This window comes from Zootoca vivipara, chromosome 8 (genome assembly GCF_965207765.1).
Source record: "Zootoca vivipara chromosome 8, rZooViv2.hap1.1, whole genome shotgun sequence".
Taxonomy (NCBI): Eukaryota; Metazoa; Chordata; class Lepidosauria; order Squamata; family Lacertidae; genus Zootoca; species Zootoca vivipara.
In genome coordinates, this window is record NC_142591.1 from 75543148 (window position 1) to 75562498 (window position 19351).

Consider the following 19351-nt stretch of genomic DNA (forward strand, 5'->3'; position numbering starts at 1 on the left):
TGTCTCTGTTGGGTTCTGCCTGTTTGTTTGCTCTTGAGGATCTGCAGCAATTAAGCCGTTGTTTGATATGCTCAAGGGGTTTCAGGCAAGACTTTTCTCTCTCTCTCTCGTGAGAATTGCAGGTCACTGTTGAGTGGCGACTGCTTCATCTATTTCTCTTTTGGTATGATTTCAGAGATATTAGGGCGGGTGATGTTTTGTGTACGCTGCAGCTGTGATTCATTTGGGCCATGGGGAGGAGGGTGCTGGTTGCTTGCTCCACAAATCTTCCTTGTGATTCATGAAGTGCAATGTGTGTCTGTCTTGTAGGAGGTGCATTCACCTGACAAGGGAGGAGAGCTGCTTCCTAAAGGAGAAATTAGCTAAATGCTAAAAGTGCATTGGATAGTGGCATTGTGGGGTTAGGCGAGACTAGAGATGTGAAGGCTCGGGAAAGCCCCCGGGAAAATTCAGAAAAAAAACCCCATTTTTTTCCTGAAGCCTTTTTTTGTTTTTTTCCCCCTGAAAAATTGGAAAAATAGGAAAAATAAAAAATAGGAAAAATAAAAAATATGGAATGATTATGGAATGTTTTATTTTAATATGATGAATAAAATATTTTAAGATAAGGGGTTCAAATATTTTATAAATCATTATCATTACAGCTCAGAAAATGATTCTGATTAAATTTCATGCCCATTCACTGAAACGTAGTCCCACTTCCTTCTTCAGTTCTTTTTATGAGAATGTTTACTTTTAAATACTGTGGAAAGGAAATATGAATAATTGTTACTTCTGGATTTTTAAAAATTGTTTTGTGGAGTTCCACGTAAACTAGTAAACAGTTGCTCCATTTGTTACAAATACAAGTAAATCTTATTTTAAAAGTAAATTCTGTTTGTAATAATTGTTTGGATACACTATATTTTTTAATATGCTAGTTGTGATAATTTTATGCCCATTAAAATTGTCCATAGTTATATTTTATGTTTCTAAAGTAACAGAATGACTTTCAATCGGGAAAATAAAAAAGAAGTGCTAATGTAGCATATATATTTTTTCAATTTTTCCTAAAATTTCCAATTTTTTTCTGGAAAGAACCTGGGTTTTTTACCGAGCTTCAAAATTTCCAGAAATTTTACATCTTTAGGCGATGTCAGAGGTTGTTGCGACTACTCTAGAGTAACGACTCTCCACATGCTTGTCTTTTAACAGTCTTTATTGGTGCACTCTATTTACAGTGTAACGGGGTGTTGGAAACATGTCTTCTTATTCCGATGCAGAATCCGGCTCTGCCCCCCTGCGCGACTTCCCCCAACATAAGAGTCGCGGGACAGTGAATCTCCTCCCCTTTCTTCTCCTCCGTAATTCCGGAACCGGGGGGAAAGGTCTACGCTCCGTGCTATCCCTTTCCCCCCCTTTCCCCTTCTCTCTCTTCCGCCTGTGGAGCCGGGGCTCTCCTATGCTGCTAGAGACCTGGCATTCTCTCTCTGTTTCCTGACTAGCCTCTTCAGAGCCTGCTCTTCCCTCGCTGCTTGGGGAGGAGCTACTTCTGATGAGAGGGGGAGGTTCTCTATCCTCTCTTCCCCTTACAGGCGAGTCTCACAAGGGCTGCTGTGGAGAAGGTGCTATCTTTTACCTGTCTTGACACTGCTGCTAGCCAGTTTCGGGGTAACTGCAAATTCCAGTATTATAAGAATGAGGGTCGAAAAGGTAGTCTGGTTGGCCGGATTCAGACATTCAAACAAACCATACATTTGTGAAACTCAACCATGGTTTAATGCAGGCAGTCCTTGTTTTGAGTGGAGGTTATGGTTCAGCGTTGTGCATGCCTCTGCAATCGTGCATCATTCAAACGCATCTAAGTCGGTTGTTGCCTGTACTTTGTGTGAATGTGGAAGTGCCGAGGCTTGATCCCTAGGCCTTCTGCACGCAGAACTGTTGCTCCACCACCGAGCTGCAACCCTTCCCCGTAATATCCTCGAATTGTCTGGCGTGAACCAGCCTCCTGGACCTACGGGCCCACTGCCTTTTCCATAATGCAACCCCACCTATAACGCATTGCGGTAGTCAAATCTGGGAGCTGAGGCCAGGTCTGTTTCTCTGCAATTCCTTTTTCTCTCTGAGAGGTTCGATAGCAGCTGAAGAGCGTGGCCTTCCAAGGTCAACATTATGCAAGTGGGATTGCAGCAAAAACTAAACACGGGTTGCTCAAGCGCATGAAGTAGTGTATTTCTGCATTCGGCAAGGGCTGTTCACATACCTATCATCACCATCTCCATCACCATCATCATAGGCGATGAACCCATTTGGCTGGGTTGCGCCATAGACTTGCTAGGAAGGAATTGGCAGGGATCTACCATCGTGGCCAGAAGAGGGCTTGCCGCTGCTGTCACACAACTTGTGTGTTTTGCTAAGGAAGGAGAGATTGCACAACTGGCAGAGAAGTTAACTCTGGACTTTTGCACCGTGTTGGGCACATCCTTTCCGCGAAAAGCGACGCAGCAGATTTCATGTTGCGATGAAGAAAGGGGCAATGGGGGGGGGGAGGAAGGCAAAAAGTCAAGTTTGGAAGTTGGGCTGGGGAAACCCAGCCAGATGAGCAGGGTATTAATAATAATAATAATAATAATAATAATAATAATAATAATAATAACAAATAATAAGGATTCTTAAAAGATAGAATATGCTGCCTTGGGGTGGGGGGTGGGGTAGAAAAACACAAATCTTTTGGGTTGCTAATTTCTGCAGGCAAGGCACAACTTCTTGTTGGGGCACACCTCTCATTATTTCCTGTGGGTTAGAAAAAGCTGACTCGGGTTTTGATTACAGGTAGGTAGCTGTGTTGGTCTGCTGTAGTCGAAACAAAATAAAAAATAATTCCTTCCAGTAGCACCTTAGAGACCAAGTAAGTTTGTTATTGGTATGAGCTTTCGTGTGCATGCACGAAAGCTCATACCAAACTGAAGAAGGAATTTTTGTTTGGTTTTTTTTTTTGGTTCAGGTTTTGATGTTAGAACATTGGCATTTATAAGAATGGGGACTAATTATAGTCTAAAGCGTAGTTCGACAAGAGAGGCCATTTGTGTTTCTATTAAATATTTCTCAGGCAATGTGATGAGTCACTAAATATAACTTCTGCACAAAATACCCTGATTGCCTAATGACTAGGTGTTGGTAACTGAAATGACACACAGGCACACACTCTTTCTCCCTCTCTCACCATCTTCCTTGCATAAAAAAATCTGGGAAGTGTCTCTCTGAGTGATGCATTAGTTGAGGTTGCCCAAGAACTGCAGAGTGACTTTTGATTGCAAAAGCTGTAAAAACATAACTTAACGTTTGAAGAAAAACATGTTGTATGACAAAATGTTTCTTCGGTATGTACGTTGACGAAGTTGAAGTGGGGAAGTGTTTGAAGGGTATGAATAAAATGCTCTCCTTAGTGGTGGGCAGGAAAACAACAAATATTTTGGAATAAAACCATTATGTCAAACACGAATCCATATTCCTTTTATAAAAGATGGCAAATGTTTATGGAATACCTAAATGGTTCAGACTGTGACAGGAATCCACTTAGCACTCATGGGAAAACGTGGCGTGATCTCTTAGAGTAATCAAACGGAACACGGGATGACAAAAGTCTGTCAGTTTATCAGTTGCTGGCTGCTGTAGCAATTGTTTCCTCAAAATTTATCTTCTGTGCCATGAATATAAATAAATGCAGTTATTTAGAATAAAACCGTTGTGGGAAACAAATGTGCTGTGGCAGTTAGAGAACTGAGGAGACGTGAGTTGAAACCCAGTTGGCAATGAAGTTTACCGGGCTAGTCCCTCTCAGCCCAGTCTTCCTGGCAGGGCTGTTGGGACGATGAAATGGGGAGGAGGGTTTTAAAAGAGAGAGGGTCAAATGTGGAGAACCCCTCATCCCACTGTAACCACTTGGTAAATTTGTTTTGTAAAAATATCCCCACCGCCCAGCAAAGTCATACAACTAGTGTAGCAAGTGATTGACAAGCAGAGTGTCAAGTGAGCCGCCGGTGAATGGTTATCTGTATCCATGTTGATTTGACGGTGATAATACTCTGGTGTTACCACCCTGAAGTGCAAAATATCTGCTAGCTTTAGAAATTCTTCTTCCTCCTCCTCCTCTTCTTCTATATACCATTAGGAGTATAGAATCTAGATCAGGGGTCAGCAAACTTTTTCAGAAGGGAGCCGGTCCACTGTCCCTCAGACCTTGTGGGGGGCCGGACTGTATTTTGGAAAAAAATATGAACGAATTCCTATGCCCCACAAATAACCCAGAGATGCATTTTAAATAAAAGGACACAGTCTACTCATGTAAAAACATGCTGATTCCCGGACCGTCCGTGGGCCAGATTTTGAAGGTGATTGGGCCTCATCCGGCCCCGGGGCCTTAGTTTGCCGGGCCTTAGTTTGGGGACCCTTGATCTAGATCAAGGGAAGTAATAGTACCACTGTATTCCGCTCTGGTCAGGCCTCACCTGGAATACTGTGTCCAGTTCTGGGCACCACAGTTCAAGAAGGATACTGACAAGCTGGAACGTGTCCAGAGGAGGGCAACCAAAATGGTCAAATGCCTGGAAACGATGCCTTATGAGGAACGGCTTAGGGAGCTGGGTATGTTTAGCCTGGAGAAGAAAAGGTTAAGGGGTGATATGATAGCCATGTTCAAATATATAAAAGGATGTCATATAGAGGAGAGAGAAAGGTTGTTTTCTGCTGCTCCAGAGAAGCGGACACGGAGTAATGGATTCAAACTACAAGAAAGAAGATTCCACCTAAACATTAGGAAGAACTTCCTGACAGTAAGAGCTGTTTGACAGTGGAATTTGCTGCCAAGTTGTGTGGTGGAGTCTCCTTCTTTGGAGGTCTTTAAGCTGAGGCTTGACAGCCATCTGTCAGGAATGCTTTGATGGTGTCTCCTGCTTGGCAGGGGGTTGGACTGGATGGCCCTTGTGGTCTCTTCCAACTCTATGATTCTCTTCTTCTTCTTCTTCTTCTTCTTCTTCTTCTTCTTCTTCTTCTTCTTCTTCTTCTCCTCCTCCTCCTCCTCCTCCTCCTCCTCCTCCTCCTCCTCCTGCTCTTCTTCTTCTTCCACTCATGAGGCCTGTACATCCTTCGTTTTAAATGTATGGTTAGAGCATGGGTAGGCAAACTAAGACCCGGGGGCTGGATCTGGCCCAGTCGCCTTCTAAATCCAGCCCGTGGACGGTCTGGGAATCAGCGTGTTTTTACATGAGTAGAATGTGTGCTTTTATTTAAAATGCATCTCTGGGTTATTTGTGGGGCATAGGAATTTGTTCATTTTTTTCCTTCAAAATGCAGTCCGGCCCCCCACAAGGTCTGAGGGACAGTGGACCGGCTCCCTGCTGAAAAAATTTGCTGACCCCTGGGTTAGAGCTTTAGACTGCAATACAGCACTTGGAGAACTGCCTCCTTAATGTTTAAATCAATTTATTGTTTTCAGCTTTTTCTTTCACCTTTCAAGTGTCTTCTTCTTCTTCTTCTTCTTCTTCTTCTTCTTCTTCTTCTTCTTCTTCTTCTTCTTCTTCTTCTTCTTCTTCTTCTTCTTCTTCTCATCCTGTCTCTGGTGTTTGTCTGACTCCTTTAGAGCCATGAGCTGACTTGGTCTGGAAGAACAAATACCTTTATTTTTTAGTAAAATAAAAAAATTCCTTCAGTAGCACCTTAAAGACCAACTAAGTTTTTATTTTGGTATGAGCTTTCGTGTGCAGTGTGCATGCACACGAAAGCTCATACCAAAATAAAAACTTAGTTGGTCTTTAAGGTGCTACTGAAGGAATTTTTTTATTTTTTAGGTTTTTTTTATTAAAAAAATACACAAAATAAATCGTTTATTTTGCAGACGATATGAAAGAGGTTGATGAAATGGAAAGAGTGATGTTGGAATACGCTGCAATGAGCAGAGAAATGAACCACTATATGGAAGCAGTTGAAGACACTGTGAATCAGGTAAGCGTTACATGTGGAACAAGTTGTATGGCCCCTACATAGGCACACTGATTTGAAAGGTATTCTGACAAACTGGATAAAACTGAAGTTTGGCAGTACAGAAGAGCTGCCTTATTGCTTCATCTAGCTCAGTATTTCCTTCACTGAGCAGCAGTGACTCTCTGGGGGTTTTAGACGGGGGACATTCCCCGGAAATGCTGGGGGTTGAAGGTTGTTGAGGTGAAGCAATTTTTGGTGGATTTTAGTAGACATGTTCAGCTGACTTGTGAGCGATATGCAAGTCACTGTGAGATATCTGCCAGTTCCTGGAGTTCAAGTAATTTTTTTTCTTTCTCTCTCTCTCTCCTGCCTCAAATAACCCTTTACCCCGTGCTACTTATAAAACAATAAACATGTCTGATGAAAATGAAGGATTGTCAGTAATTCATACAATTGCGTGGCTTTGAAAGCCGAGTTGTTGTTGACTTAAGCTGCTGTTGGAGCGAAACAGCAGGTGAACTGTACCAACATCCTCTTTTGATTGATTCAGCAACCTGCTGAGTAAGAAATGAGCCATAGGATTACTGTGATGTTTCCAGAACGGACTGTGGGAAACCCTTTGTTTGATCAGGAGAGGAAACTCCCTTCTGTGAGACATTTATCTCACCTGTAAAATGACTTACCTTGCGCTACTTCTCCTTTCCAGCACGTTTGAACTACTGTATTTCTCTCTCTCTCTTCCACTTCCAAGTTAACCAACACCCTTTTAAAGACCAAGAACATAAACAGTGATGCCATTATTTGGCTTAGCTTTTAGGAAGAAAGCGAAAGACCAGATCCTCTTTTATATACAGTGGTGTCTCGCTAGACGAATTTAATTCGTTCCACGGGTCAATTTGTCTAACGAAAAAGTCGTCTAGCGAATCCCATAGGAATGCATTTATTTTTATTTTTACTTTTACACATAGGAACACATTAATTGAATTTCAATGCATTCCTATGGGAAACCGCGATTCGCTATACGAATTTTTCACAAAACGAATTCGTCTTGCGAGGCGACCTCCGCTCGAAAAATCTCTTCGTTAAGCGAAAAATTCGTCTTGCAGGGCATTCGTCTAGCGAGGCACCACTGTACAGCGTTACCAAAGCGAAACAAGCCATAACGGGGTAGTAGAGAGGGGTTGTTGTTGTTGTGTGTGTAATTGGTCTGTCCAATGGCAAATACCAAACACAACTTATTTCCTTAGATCCACTTTCCTATTTACTCGATCATAGGGTTGCACTGGGATACACAGAGCCTAGGGCTTGCTGATCAGAAGGTCGGTGGTTCGATTCCCTGAGACGAGGTGAGCTCCCGTTGCTCGATCCCAGCTTCTGCCAACCTAGCAGTTTGAAAGCATGTGAAAGTGCAAGTAGATAAATAGGTACTGCTCTGGCGGGAAGGTAAACGGCATTTCCGTGCGCTGCTCTGGTTCGCCAGAAGCGGCTTAGTCATGCTGGCCACATGACCAGGAAGCTGTACGCCAGCTCCCTTGGCCAGTAAAGTGAGATGAGTGCCACAATCCCAGAGTCGTCCGCGACTGGACCTAATGGTCAGGGTACCCTTTACCTTTACCTTTCGGGTTGCACTAAGTGCACAATATAGGTGTGACCAGAATGCACAAATAGATCTTCTATGCAGCTCTTTACATGCCAGGATTGTTGTTGTTTAGTCGTGTCCGGCTCTTCATGACCCCATGGACCAGAGCACGCCAGGCACTCCTCTCTTCCACTGCCTCCCACAGTTTGGTCAGACTCATGTTCGTAGCTTTGAGAACACTGTCCAACCATCTCGTCCTCTGTCGTCCCCTTCTTCTTGTGCCCTCCATCTTTCCCAACATCAGGGTCTTTTCCAGGGAGTCTTCTCTTCTCATGAGGTGGGCAAAGTATTGGAGCCTCAGCTTCACGATCTGTTCTTCCAGTGAGCACTCAGGGCTGATTTCCTTCAGAATGGATAGGTTTGATCTTCTTGCACTCGATGGGACTCTCAAGAGTCTCCTCCAGCACCATAATTCAAAAGCATCAATTCTTTGGCGATCAGCCTTCTTTATGGTCCAGCTCTCACTTCCATACATCACTACTGGGAAAACCATAGCTTTAACTAGGATTAAAGGTAAAGGGGTAAAGGGGACCCCTGACCATTAGGTCCAGTCGTGACCGACTCTGGGGTTGCGCGCTCATCTCGCATTATTGGCCGAGGGAGCCGGCGTATAGCTTCCAGGTCATGTGGCCAGCATGACAAAGCCGCTTCTGGCAAACCAGAGCAGCACATGGAAACGCCGTTTACCTTCCCGCTGTAGTGGTTCTTATTTATCTACTTGCATTTTGACGTGTTTTCGAACTGCTAGGTTGGCAGGAGCTGGGACCAAGCAACGGGAGCTCACCCCGTCACAGGGATTCGAACCGCTTAGCTAACAACAAATTGGACGGATCTCAGTTATCTTAAGAACATAAGAAGAGACTTGCTAGATCAGGGTAATGACTCATGGAGTCCAGCGACCAACCAGCTGCCTCCTGTAGTTTCAGAAGCATGTTACCTCTGACAGTGGAGCCCACAACAGATAGACATCATGGCTAGCAGCCACAGATAACCTTATCCCATCCATGAATTTGTCTAATCCTCTTTGAAAGCCAAATCTCTTTTTGAAAGCTACAGTTTTACTCCTCAAGAAGCCAACTCTCTTCTGAGGGTGTACAGTTCAGAATTTGCAAGCTTCCGTAGCACACACACGCACAAACACAGGGAACTTAGGTCCGACACCAGATTTCTGTTGCATAAGAATTTGTCTCCTGGATTTTACCCATCTAACTTCCCCAAGGCTGTAACTTGTCTGCTTGGCTGGTAAGGAATTTTTTGCTGGCTAGAAATGTGGTGGTGAAGGAGGAACAAAAGTGCTCCGATTCTCCCTTTCTGTTTGCATATTGGTTATGGGGAAACCAAAAGCCCTTCCTCTGTTCAGACACCTGGAGGAAATGGCATTCATTTGCTCGTGCAGAATTAATAGGGATGGTGGAGAAATTAGTTGGGTCTGCATTTTAATGCCAACGTACAAGATTTGGTCTTTGCAACCTGGCACATGGACTGAAACACGGCTTCTGGAACATGCAAGTCTCTGAATTCCGAGGTTCTGTTCTCCAGTTTTTAAAAAGTCTGCATGAACGTTAGAGGAAAGTGCACAAAAAATGCATGTATTCCACAGAAAAATGCATTACATTGGAGAAAATTTCTTGCAAAAATATCAGCAGTAGACAAAATTAAGAAGGTGTATGGATTTTCACACGAGTATCTTTCAGATATTTGAGGGCTAAGTTTGGTTTGTAGAACATGAGACCTTAAATCTCATAGGTTTGAGCCCCCATGTCAGGTAAAAAGATTCCCGCAAACCCTTTGAATTGTGCCTGGAATCGGACATGCAACCAGTGCAGCTGTTTTAAAGCAAGCGGAACACCAGCCGCTAATCTGGCTGCTGCATTTTGGACCAACTGAAATTTCCAGGTCATCTTGAATATGCACAGAATATGCTCCTGAAGAGTCCCGAGGCAACCTTCGACTGCAGCCATACATTGCCTCCGTCATCATCATCATTTTATTTGTATGCACCTTCTCATAGTTAAAACCACCTTCTCATAGTTAAAACCATACTCGGGGGCGGGGGATGTGGGTGGTGCTCTGATCTAAACTACTGAGCCTCTTGGGCTTGCTGATCAGAAAGTTGGCAGTTCCAAATCACATGACGGGGTGAGCTCCCGTTGCTCTGTCCCAGCTTCTGCCAACATAGCAGTTCGGAAGCACCTCAGTGCAAGTAGATAAATAGGTACCGCTGCGACGGGGAGGTAAACGGCATTTCCGTGCGCTCTGCTTTCCATCACGATGTTCCGTTGCGCCAGAAGCGTCGTGCTGGCCACATGACCAGGGAAGCTGTCTGTGGACAAACGCCGGCTCCCTTGGCCTGAAAAGCGAGATGAGCGCTGCAACCCCATAGTCGCCTTTGATTGTACTGACAGCAACTGTCCAGGGGTCCTTTACCTTTTTATTGTTTACCGTACAATATTAAACATATCACGTAATTTCAAACATAGCAAAAGTAGTCATAAACAATAGATAAAGCATCAAAAAGTCACACTGCCAAACTGAACCATTTCCACACGAATCGTAATAAGATCTAAAATAAAGATGCAAAAAAATAATAATACAGTCATACCTCATGTTACGTCTGCTTCAGGATGCGTCTTTTCAGGATATGGATGCGCCGAACCCAGAAGTCCTGGAATGGGTTACTTCCAGGTTCGGCGCAGGCGCAGAAGCACTAAATCATGCTTTGCGCATGCGCAGAAGTGCTGAATTACGTCACACACCTGCACAGACGCGGCACTTCAGGATGCGGCCTTTTCAGGTTGTGAACGGGCCTCCGGAACGGATCCTGTTCGCAACCAGAGGCATAGCTGCCAAGTTATCCCTTTTTTAAAGGGATTTTCCCTTATGCTGAATAGGCTTCCTCGCGAGAAAAGGGAAAACTTGGCAGCTATGACCAGAGGTTCAACTATATCAGTAACAGTAACCAATGTCTGCCTCCCCCCCCCCGAATATACCCCAGCTCCTTGCAGTTTGGGGGTTGTAGAATGAATTGGACTGATGCAAGAGGCTAACTGATTGCTGATTGGAGGAGGGAGGGAGGGAGTTCCAAGCAACGATTAACTTCTGGTGGGAAATGCTAGTGGTGGAATGTCTTCCTTCTCTGCAGCATTTATTATATAACAGTTTGAAGCTGGAAGATTTGCGAAATGCATGCTGATGGGAGTCTCTCTGAATATTCAGGATCAAGGCGAAGAGTTGCCCAAGAAGAATATTCAGGTTCAAGATCGATTAGTTGCACAATATGAGGAAACTTAATTCCATGGGCACAAGAACAGACTGTGATGTCCTGGAAGAATATAATCCATAAAACGTCGAGTAACACAGTTGCTAAGTGGCACTTTCACACAGCGTTGGTGAAAACATCATTACCCTAAGCCTTGAAAAATAGATAAACACACACTTCCTGATCGGTTGTTTGTGGGAATGGCTACAGCAGGATGGTAATTTGGCATAGCAACTTTTACACAGCCGCAAGTGGGGAGTATGTTAGTGGGGAAACTGAAATTCACCAGTAATCCCAATCCATAGCCCTACTGATTTGACTTCCCCTCCCAATGATCTTTGTGTCGCCATAGCTTTGCAAATTAGCCCATAAAAGGTATTATCACCCACAACAATGTTTAATAACCTGCTTGTCCGCATATACCTGGGTGAATCACCTGTGCCATGTCAGTAGCCTGAAAGGGAGAGAAAATAACCAACCAATCCCCCCACCTTATTCATAGTCGTTCTTTTCCTAAATCAGAAAAGACTTATTGGAACAGGGGTGAGGGACTTTTGGCCCTCCAGATGTAGCTGAACTACAATTCCCATCAACCACATCACGGGCAGGGATGGTGGGAGTTGTAGTTCATCTACATCTGAAGGGGAAGTGGTTCCCCACCCTCGTCTCAGAGGTCCATCAATTAGATGGAGGGTGGGGAAAGTAGGGTTCCGGTTCTTCCCTTTACTTCCCTTCCTAAGCTTCTCCGCATCACCCCATCTGTCATCGAAACCATCGTCTTGGACGCCACTCTTGGTTTTCTCTTGGTTTTCTAAACTGGCCTGTCTGGTGATTTCTCCAGACTGTGACTCTGTGAAAGACCACATACTTTGTACACAGAAGGTGCTAAGTCATGGTCTGAAGAACCAAGCTATTCCATGAGTACAAAAATATATTGGGGGGTGGGGGGAATACAGTACATTACAATGAGGACAGAATATATTCAGTTGCCACAAAATGCTAACTGGATTGCTAAGGGTGTCTTCTTCCCCTGGAAAATGGGAAGAGGAAATTAAATGGTGTATTCTGAAAGGAAATGGGATAGACCGGCTCCTCTCTGATCATCTTAGATCCTTCTTCTTATCCATTCATTTCTATTGAGAAAGTGCCTTCCATTATGGTTTGCTTGTGATGAGGGAGGGAGGACTTTTATATCGTCAATACCACTGTGCGGACAAGATATTTTTTGCGCTCTTCTCCAGTGATGTGGGGCAGGAATTTTCCCAGTGCTTTATTTTTCAACAATTCCCCCCCCCTGTTTTCATAAGTTATTAGTAACCACAGATATAGGTCAGCTGCAAATACATTATTAGGCAGTTACAGGTAGGTAGCCGTGTTGGTCTGAGTCGAAGCAAAATAAAAAATTCCTTCAGTAGCACCTTAAAGACCAACTAAGTTTATAATTTGGTATGAGCTTTCGTGTGCATGCACACTTCTTCAGATACACCAGATACGTGTATCTGAAGAAGTGTGCATGCACACGAAAGCTCATACCAAAATATAAACTTAGTTGGTCTTTAAGGTGCTACTGAAGGAATTTTTTATTATTAGGCAGGTTTGGTTTCAGTGTTATTTTCTGTTTTAGCTTTGTTTCCTGAAAACAAATAAAGACACTGAAATTTGCACTTGCAAATGGAATATTCCCCAATGCAAACCACCTTAATGTGGGTAGGGAAATTTTCTGGAAAAACCACATCACGGCTATTTCGCCCATTCCTATGAGATCCTGTGTGCCGGAAGTGGGAGGTGAGTTTTACATTTGCTGCTGCTGTGTTCTCCAACTGCAGGGCTTATCTTTTTCTTATAGGAGTGAAAAGCAACCATGCAGTTAACGTGGCTGGAAATAAGGATGTTGTAGGCCAGGCATCCCCAAACTCGGCCCTCCAGATGTTTTGGAACTACAATTCCCATCATCCCTGACCACCGGTCCTGTTAGCTAGGGATGATGGGAGTTATAGTCCCAAAACATCTGGAGGGCCGAGTTTGGGGATACCTGTTGTAGGCTGAGCTGAGAGGCCCTCTTTTTAGTCAGGCTCTAGCCGTTCGAGGATGCTCACCTGTCAACGGCACGCGGTCACAGTGAGGTTTCTCACTTGGTCTTCAGAAGCATTTCCTCCATCTTGGCTAGTAGCCTCCTTCTCCGTGATTTTTTCAAACCCGCTTTTAAAGCCTTCCAAGTTGGTGGCCATCGCTTCTTTCGGTGGAAGCAAATGCCATCGTTTAGCTATGTACTTTCACGGTTAAAGGTAAAGGACCCCTGGGCGGTTAAGTCCAGTCAAAGGCGACTATGGGGTTGCGGTGCTCATCGCGGAGGGAGCTGGCATTTGTCCACAGGTAGCTTTTCCAGGTCATTTGGCCACCAAGAGTAAATCGCTGCTGGCGCACAGAGGACCGTGACAAGTGCCAGAGCGCACAGAAACTCGGTTTACCTTCCCGCTGCAATGGTACCTCCCGTGTTAACTCAAATCTAACGCTCACTTTTTGTGGCCAAGTTATGTTGCGGAAATTAAGGTGCACATAGGGTTGCCAGACTCAATAGAGGACAGGACTTCTGTCCCTTTAATTGCCCTGCTCTCTTGAGTCTGGAAATCTTAAAGAGAAACCAGCAGACCCTTTGCTTGGAAATTAAACAAAGGGTCTTCTGGTTTCTCTTTAAAGTTTCCAGACTCAAAATAGAGCAGGGCAATTAAAGGCACAGAAGTCCTGTCCTCTGTTGAGTCTGGCAACCCTAGGTGCACATTAGATTCAATGGCACATTTACAATCTCCAGCAAATACCCTTTTTGGGGTTTCAAGGTTCTGAAACTTGAGATGCACATTAGATTCAATGGCGCATTAGACTCGAGTAAATGCTGTACTTATCTACTTGCACTGGTATGCTTTCGAACTGCTGGCTTGGCAGAAGCTGGGGCAGGGCAACAGGAGCTCACTCCATCATGGGGATTCGAACCGCCGACCTACCGATCGGCAAGCCCAAAAGGCTCGGTGGTTTAGACCACAGCGCCACCTGCGTCCCCCTGTGAATCCTTTGGCGTTCAGCTTCATTGGGTATCCCAAAGTTCTAGTGTTATAAGAGAGGGAGAAAACCTTTTCTGGACCCACTTTCTATATGCTACGGGGTTACTCTTTTAATGTGACAATTATTTCTTTCCACCCCCCACCCCAATTTCTTGTTGAAGTTTCGAAGGCTGGAAAACACAGCTAAATTCACTTTGCATCCTAATTGTAATTGTGGAAAGTGAGAGGGGGGCACAGTTGAACTCCTTTTTGTTGCAACTCTCCCCCCCCCCCGCCACAGGAAGTGTAGGAAACACAATGTTTTTTAATCTTCCAGTTATAGTATTTGTGGCATTTTGCTAATCCTTCTAAGTCTGGGGCAATAAGCTTCTCTCTGAATAAATCGAGTCCTGTTGTGAGCTAAAGCTCTGATAAGTTTCATTTTCCGGTTGGTCTGCATTTTTGAAGTGCTAAAACTCTCAAATGGGTAAAAATCCTTTCCTGCGTTTTTATAATCTATTAACATCCCAAGTGTTCTTTCATTTCTCCGTTAAGCAGATAGGGGGGGGGGAATACCATGCAGGCTGATAACCTGCATTTTGATTTTTTCCAACGCCGGTTACACATTTCTAAAACGTAACTAGAAATGGCACAATTTGCTGGGGAACTTTCCTGAACACACCCCTTTGAAGCGAATGACAGGTGGCAACTTAGTTCATCGCGCCCATATGCCTTCAGAATGAATGGGCAATCCACATTGAAATCACAGAAGTCAGGCTGAATAAGACATCTAGCAGTGGCGGGGAGAGAATTGAGGACCCTCAAACGCTTCTTACACATCCCAAACTGCAAAATACATGCTTGTCATGTAGAGCTATTTTTGCTCATGGCTTTCAGGGTTAAGAAGAAGAAGAGTTTGGATTTGATACCCGGCTTTATCACTACCCGAAGGAGTCTCGAAGCGGCTAACATTCTCCTTTCCCTTCCTCCCCCACAACAAACACTCTGTGAGGTGAGTGAGGCTGAGAGACTTCAGAGAAGTGTGACTAGCCCAAGGTCACCCAGCAGCTGCATGTGGAGGAGCGGAGACGCGAACCCGGTTCCCCAGATTACGAGTCTACCGCTCGTAATACTAGTACATTATGTACTCATACTAGTACTAATGCTAGTACATTACGTTCTGTACAGTAAGTGCCAGTGCAGATTAATCTTTTGATAGGCCACACACACAGAAACCTAGAAATTAGAAAACCAGAACTGGCACACTGGTTAAGAGCTTTGGCCACTCTGAAAGAGAACATCTCACTTCAGGTTTCTTAAATAAGCCTGCCAACCTCAAAGGAGATACTCCTTCCTTTGCCTGTGTGTGGAGGTCAGTTGCACCCTGCGGTGAGGCCTTCTGCTGTGGTTTCCACATGCACTATGATGAGCCAGTACAAAACTTCTTCTGAGAGTGGCATCTACATTGTAAAAGTTTCCAGTGGCTCCAATAGTTCATGTGAGATGATGGACAGGCCTGTTGTCCCTTATCATTGCCCCATGTGAACCACGGGGGCACCTCAGAATACACACAGTCCTCTTCTCTTGTATTACTGGGGAAGATTGGTAGTTGCAGGAAAGCTCAAGGCCATTCCCACCTCTGATGGTTCTCCTGCCAGAATTCTTGCTGGTGGACCCCCTTCTAGGTTGCTGGGCCCATTTTGATGGCAGCAGAAGATGGCAGCAGAAGTGGGCCAACTAGACAATCCCCGGGCAGCTGAGTCTAGGAGCTGCCGTAGTTTCCCACGACCCTATGCTTGGGGGCATTGTGGGAAATTAAAAATGGCAGAAATTAAAAATGGGTTTCCCAGCAGGTGCTGCTTTTCTAGTTTCCTACACCTCCCCAGAACAACGTACAGTGGTACCTCTACTTACGAATGTTTCTACTTACGAATGGAGCTCCGTCCGCCATCTTGGATGCAGTTTAGATAGGATTTTTTTCTGCTTACGAATTTTTAGATAGGGTTGCTTCTATGGTACTTACGAATTTTTTCTCCCAATGCATTCCTATGGGATTCAACTTACAATTTTTTTCGACTTACAGATGTGCATTCAGAACGCATTAAATTCGTAAGTAGAGGTACCACTGTACAAGGGCACTGTGGGAAATTAAGATGGGGGCTAGTTTCCCAAATGCAGCTGCCCAACACAGATGGTGAGGTATCAGGAAAATAAATTGTTAAAATAAGTTCAGATACCCTGTTAGGCTGCAGAAGTTGCCCAAGTGTGCTTTGTGCAGGCCTGGGGAAGTTCTCTCTTCAGGGAGAATAATGGCTGCCATTATTGATTTTTCCCACAAGGAATGTCAGGGCTCATTGGAACATTTTGAAAGCAACTGTTTCAGAGGAAGCCTGGGCTAGGGTGACACCACCATACCTTAGGAAAGTGATGAAGTGCCAGTATTGATACCTGTGGAGAGCGGAGAGCTGCATTGCCATGTGATTCCGGCAGCCCATTGGCAGAGCCTGCTGAGTTTTATTTTTATTTCTTTTCTCAAACATGTTTTCTGTAAACTCTCGGTGCATTGTTTGGTCGCATGACTAATGCGTGTTAGCGGATTTGTGTTAGGTCCTGAGTCACCGCTTTGTTGTATTATGACTTACATCCCTATGGAAATGAAATATGGCAGAGGACTTTAACCTTTTGTTCCAGGGATGTGTTTTCACATAGCCGTTCTGTGTCAACACAGCCTCTTGTTATGGGACAAACATTTTGGCTGGTGAAAGCCTTTTCTTCTCCTTCTCCTTTTTAAATAAAAGGGCATATTTATTCCTGACTGCTTTTAGTTTAGAAAATGTAGCTGAGACAAGCCATATGGAATACCCACACTGGAATGTGTAGTTGTTTCTGCATTAGTACTCGCCCTGGAATCCAGCCTGCTTCTGACACCGTTTAAATTTGTAGGGCAGTATCCAAAGAACCACATGGTTAATTCCATATGAAGCTTTGTATTTGTATTTCTAGAATATCAGCCCGCCTCTCCCAGGGAACAAACGGCTTTCGTAACTCAGCAAGCATTTCAAAAGCAGTCTGTAATATACCATGTCAAATGTCGCCGCCGTCATCATCATCGTTATTATTTATAATAATAATAATGATAATACCATAATAATAGGAATTGTGAGTAAGTCCCCTTGTACACCTAACTCATTGACTTTACAAGGTCTTAGATCAGGCATCCCCAAACTTCGACCCTCCAGATGTTTTGGACTACAATCCCCATCATCCCTGACCACTGGTCCTGTTAGCTAGGGATCATGGGAGTTGTAGGCCAAAACATCTGGAGGGCCGCAGTTTGGGGATGCCTATCTTATATGGTCCATAAATTGTTGAGAACTCTGCCCCCACAACTCTTTTTTTAATTTTTTAAAAAGAAAACACTGTCCAAATGAGAGATGTGGGGGCTTTTATCCAACATAGCACTATGTAAGCATTTTGTTAGCGCAAGGACTTATGCTTGTGGAATTGGAATTCTCCCCTCTCCCCTCCCCCCTCCCCCAATGCACCCCACAAATCCTTTCTGGAGGTTTATCTAACCCTCTGGAAGAGATTTGGGGAGGGCGTGGAGTGTACACAGGGAAAATCTCTTTGCACAAGCGAAAATTTGCACGCTAACAGGACCCTTACATTTGATGCAAGACATGATAACAGGTTTCAGTGTTAGAAGACATAGGAAAGCAGCCCTGTATCGGGAAGTGCGATGTTTTATTACGTTTTTATATGTGTTGGAAGCCACCCAGAGTGTCTGGGGCAACCCAGCGAGAATAATAAAATTAGTATTATTACATGCTTACCAGGAAGCAAATCCTATTGAACCCTGTAAAATCTGCTATTGCATTGGCATGCCTAGGATTGAGATACAGTGGCACCTCTGGTTGCGAAAGGGATCCGTTCTGGAGCCCCGTTCGCAACATGAGCAGTACGCAACCTGCGCCAGCACTTCTGCGCACGTGCGATTCGGCGCTTCTGCGCATGTGTATTACGTCATTACGCATGTGCGAACTGCTGAACCCGGAAGTACCCATTTCTGTTACTTCTGGGTTCGGCGCAATCATAACCCGTGTTGTACGCAACCTGCAGCATTTGTATCCAGAGGTATGACTGTACGAAGGTACCTTCCATAGCATCTGCCAGTGATTAATTTAGCAGTTACTCCCTTAACCTGAGCTGATTGTGAGTGTCGACAAAGAATGTGCCTTTGTGTTCAAAAGTCGAAGACAACTTTTACACACTTGAAAGAGAGTCCAATTCTTCGCTTTGCTTTTCATTGTCCCTCTCTGTGTCATGCTTTCATTGTCTTGCTAAAGTCTTTGAAACCTCAGTTTCTCTGGAAGGAGCATGCAACAAATTCTGCTGCAATAGGACATGCCTAATGCTGAACACTTCTGGAGAACCCTTGATTTCCTTGGAAGCTTATAAGGGCTTTTGTAGCGAGAGGATCACTGACAGTGGACAATCTTCTTTGAAGGACAGCTTGCTCAGCTCTGCCAGTTAAGTGCCCAGTTAAGTCAAGAGTTGGGTGGGTTTATAGGCACACATAATGTGATGGTGAAGTCCATCAAACCCGGACAACAACATCCCACAAAAATTGGATGAATGCCCTGCATAAGCCAAACGATTTCCTTCCAACATTTGTTTTGCCATAGCTCATTTGGTTATTAGAGCGTGGTGCTGATAATGCCAAGGTTGCAGGTTTGATTCCCGTATGGGGCAGCTGCATATTCCTGTGCCGCAGGGGGTTGGACTAGATGATCCTCGGGGTCCCTTCTAATTCTACAATTATATGATTTCAGAGTTTTGAGAGGATTGAAGAAGAGAGTATTGGTGCTAACTAAAGCAAGCAGAAAAGTCACGAGAGAGAGAGAGATCGAGAGAGAGTACAGTGGTACCTCCGGTTGCGGACGGGATCTGTTCCGGAGCTCCGGTTGGATCCCGAGGTTTTCGCAACCGGAGGTGCCTGTTCTGCGCATGCACATGGCGCAGCAGAGCGCTTCTGCACATGCGCTTGCAGCGAAACCCGGAAAAATACTTGCAGGTTTGCCATGTGCGTAACCTGAAGGATACGTAACCAGAGGTGCGCATAAGTAGAGGAAAATAGCAAGAGGATAGCTCCTTGGTTTGTGGTCTCGAGCATCAGGTTGCTGTTTGAGTAAGGCGGACTTTGCTTCTCTGAGATGCTCCCAATATCTTTTATCCTCTGATTATGAAACAGGTCTGAAAGGGTGTGTCTGCGCTGGGCTATAAATGCAGGGGTGGTGGTGCTTGGAGAAGTTGTCAATGTTTTATGTTTTATTATGTTTCATATATGTTGGAAGCCACTCAGAACGGCTGGGCCAACCCAACCAGATGGGCGAGGAATAATAATAATAACAATATCCTGATGCTGCTGGATTACAACTTGCACCATCCCTGTCCACTGCC

The 19351-nt window shown here is 44.5% G+C and overlaps 1 protein-coding gene across 2 annotated transcripts in view; it reads left to right on the forward strand.

Annotated features, from left to right (window-relative positions):
• NSMCE2 (NSE2 SUMO ligase component of SMC5/6 complex) overlaps nucleotides 1-19351 on the forward strand; it is a 210996-nt gene that overhangs the window by 28985 nt on the left and 162660 nt on the right. For both annotated transcript variants that reach the window (XM_060277624.2, XM_060277623.2), the window contains exon 3: nucleotides 5873-5979. In XM_060277624.2, coding sequence (XP_060133607.1) covers nucleotides 5873-5979 — 107 coding nt within the window. The remainder of the gene's footprint in view (nucleotides 1-5872; nucleotides 5980-19351) is intronic.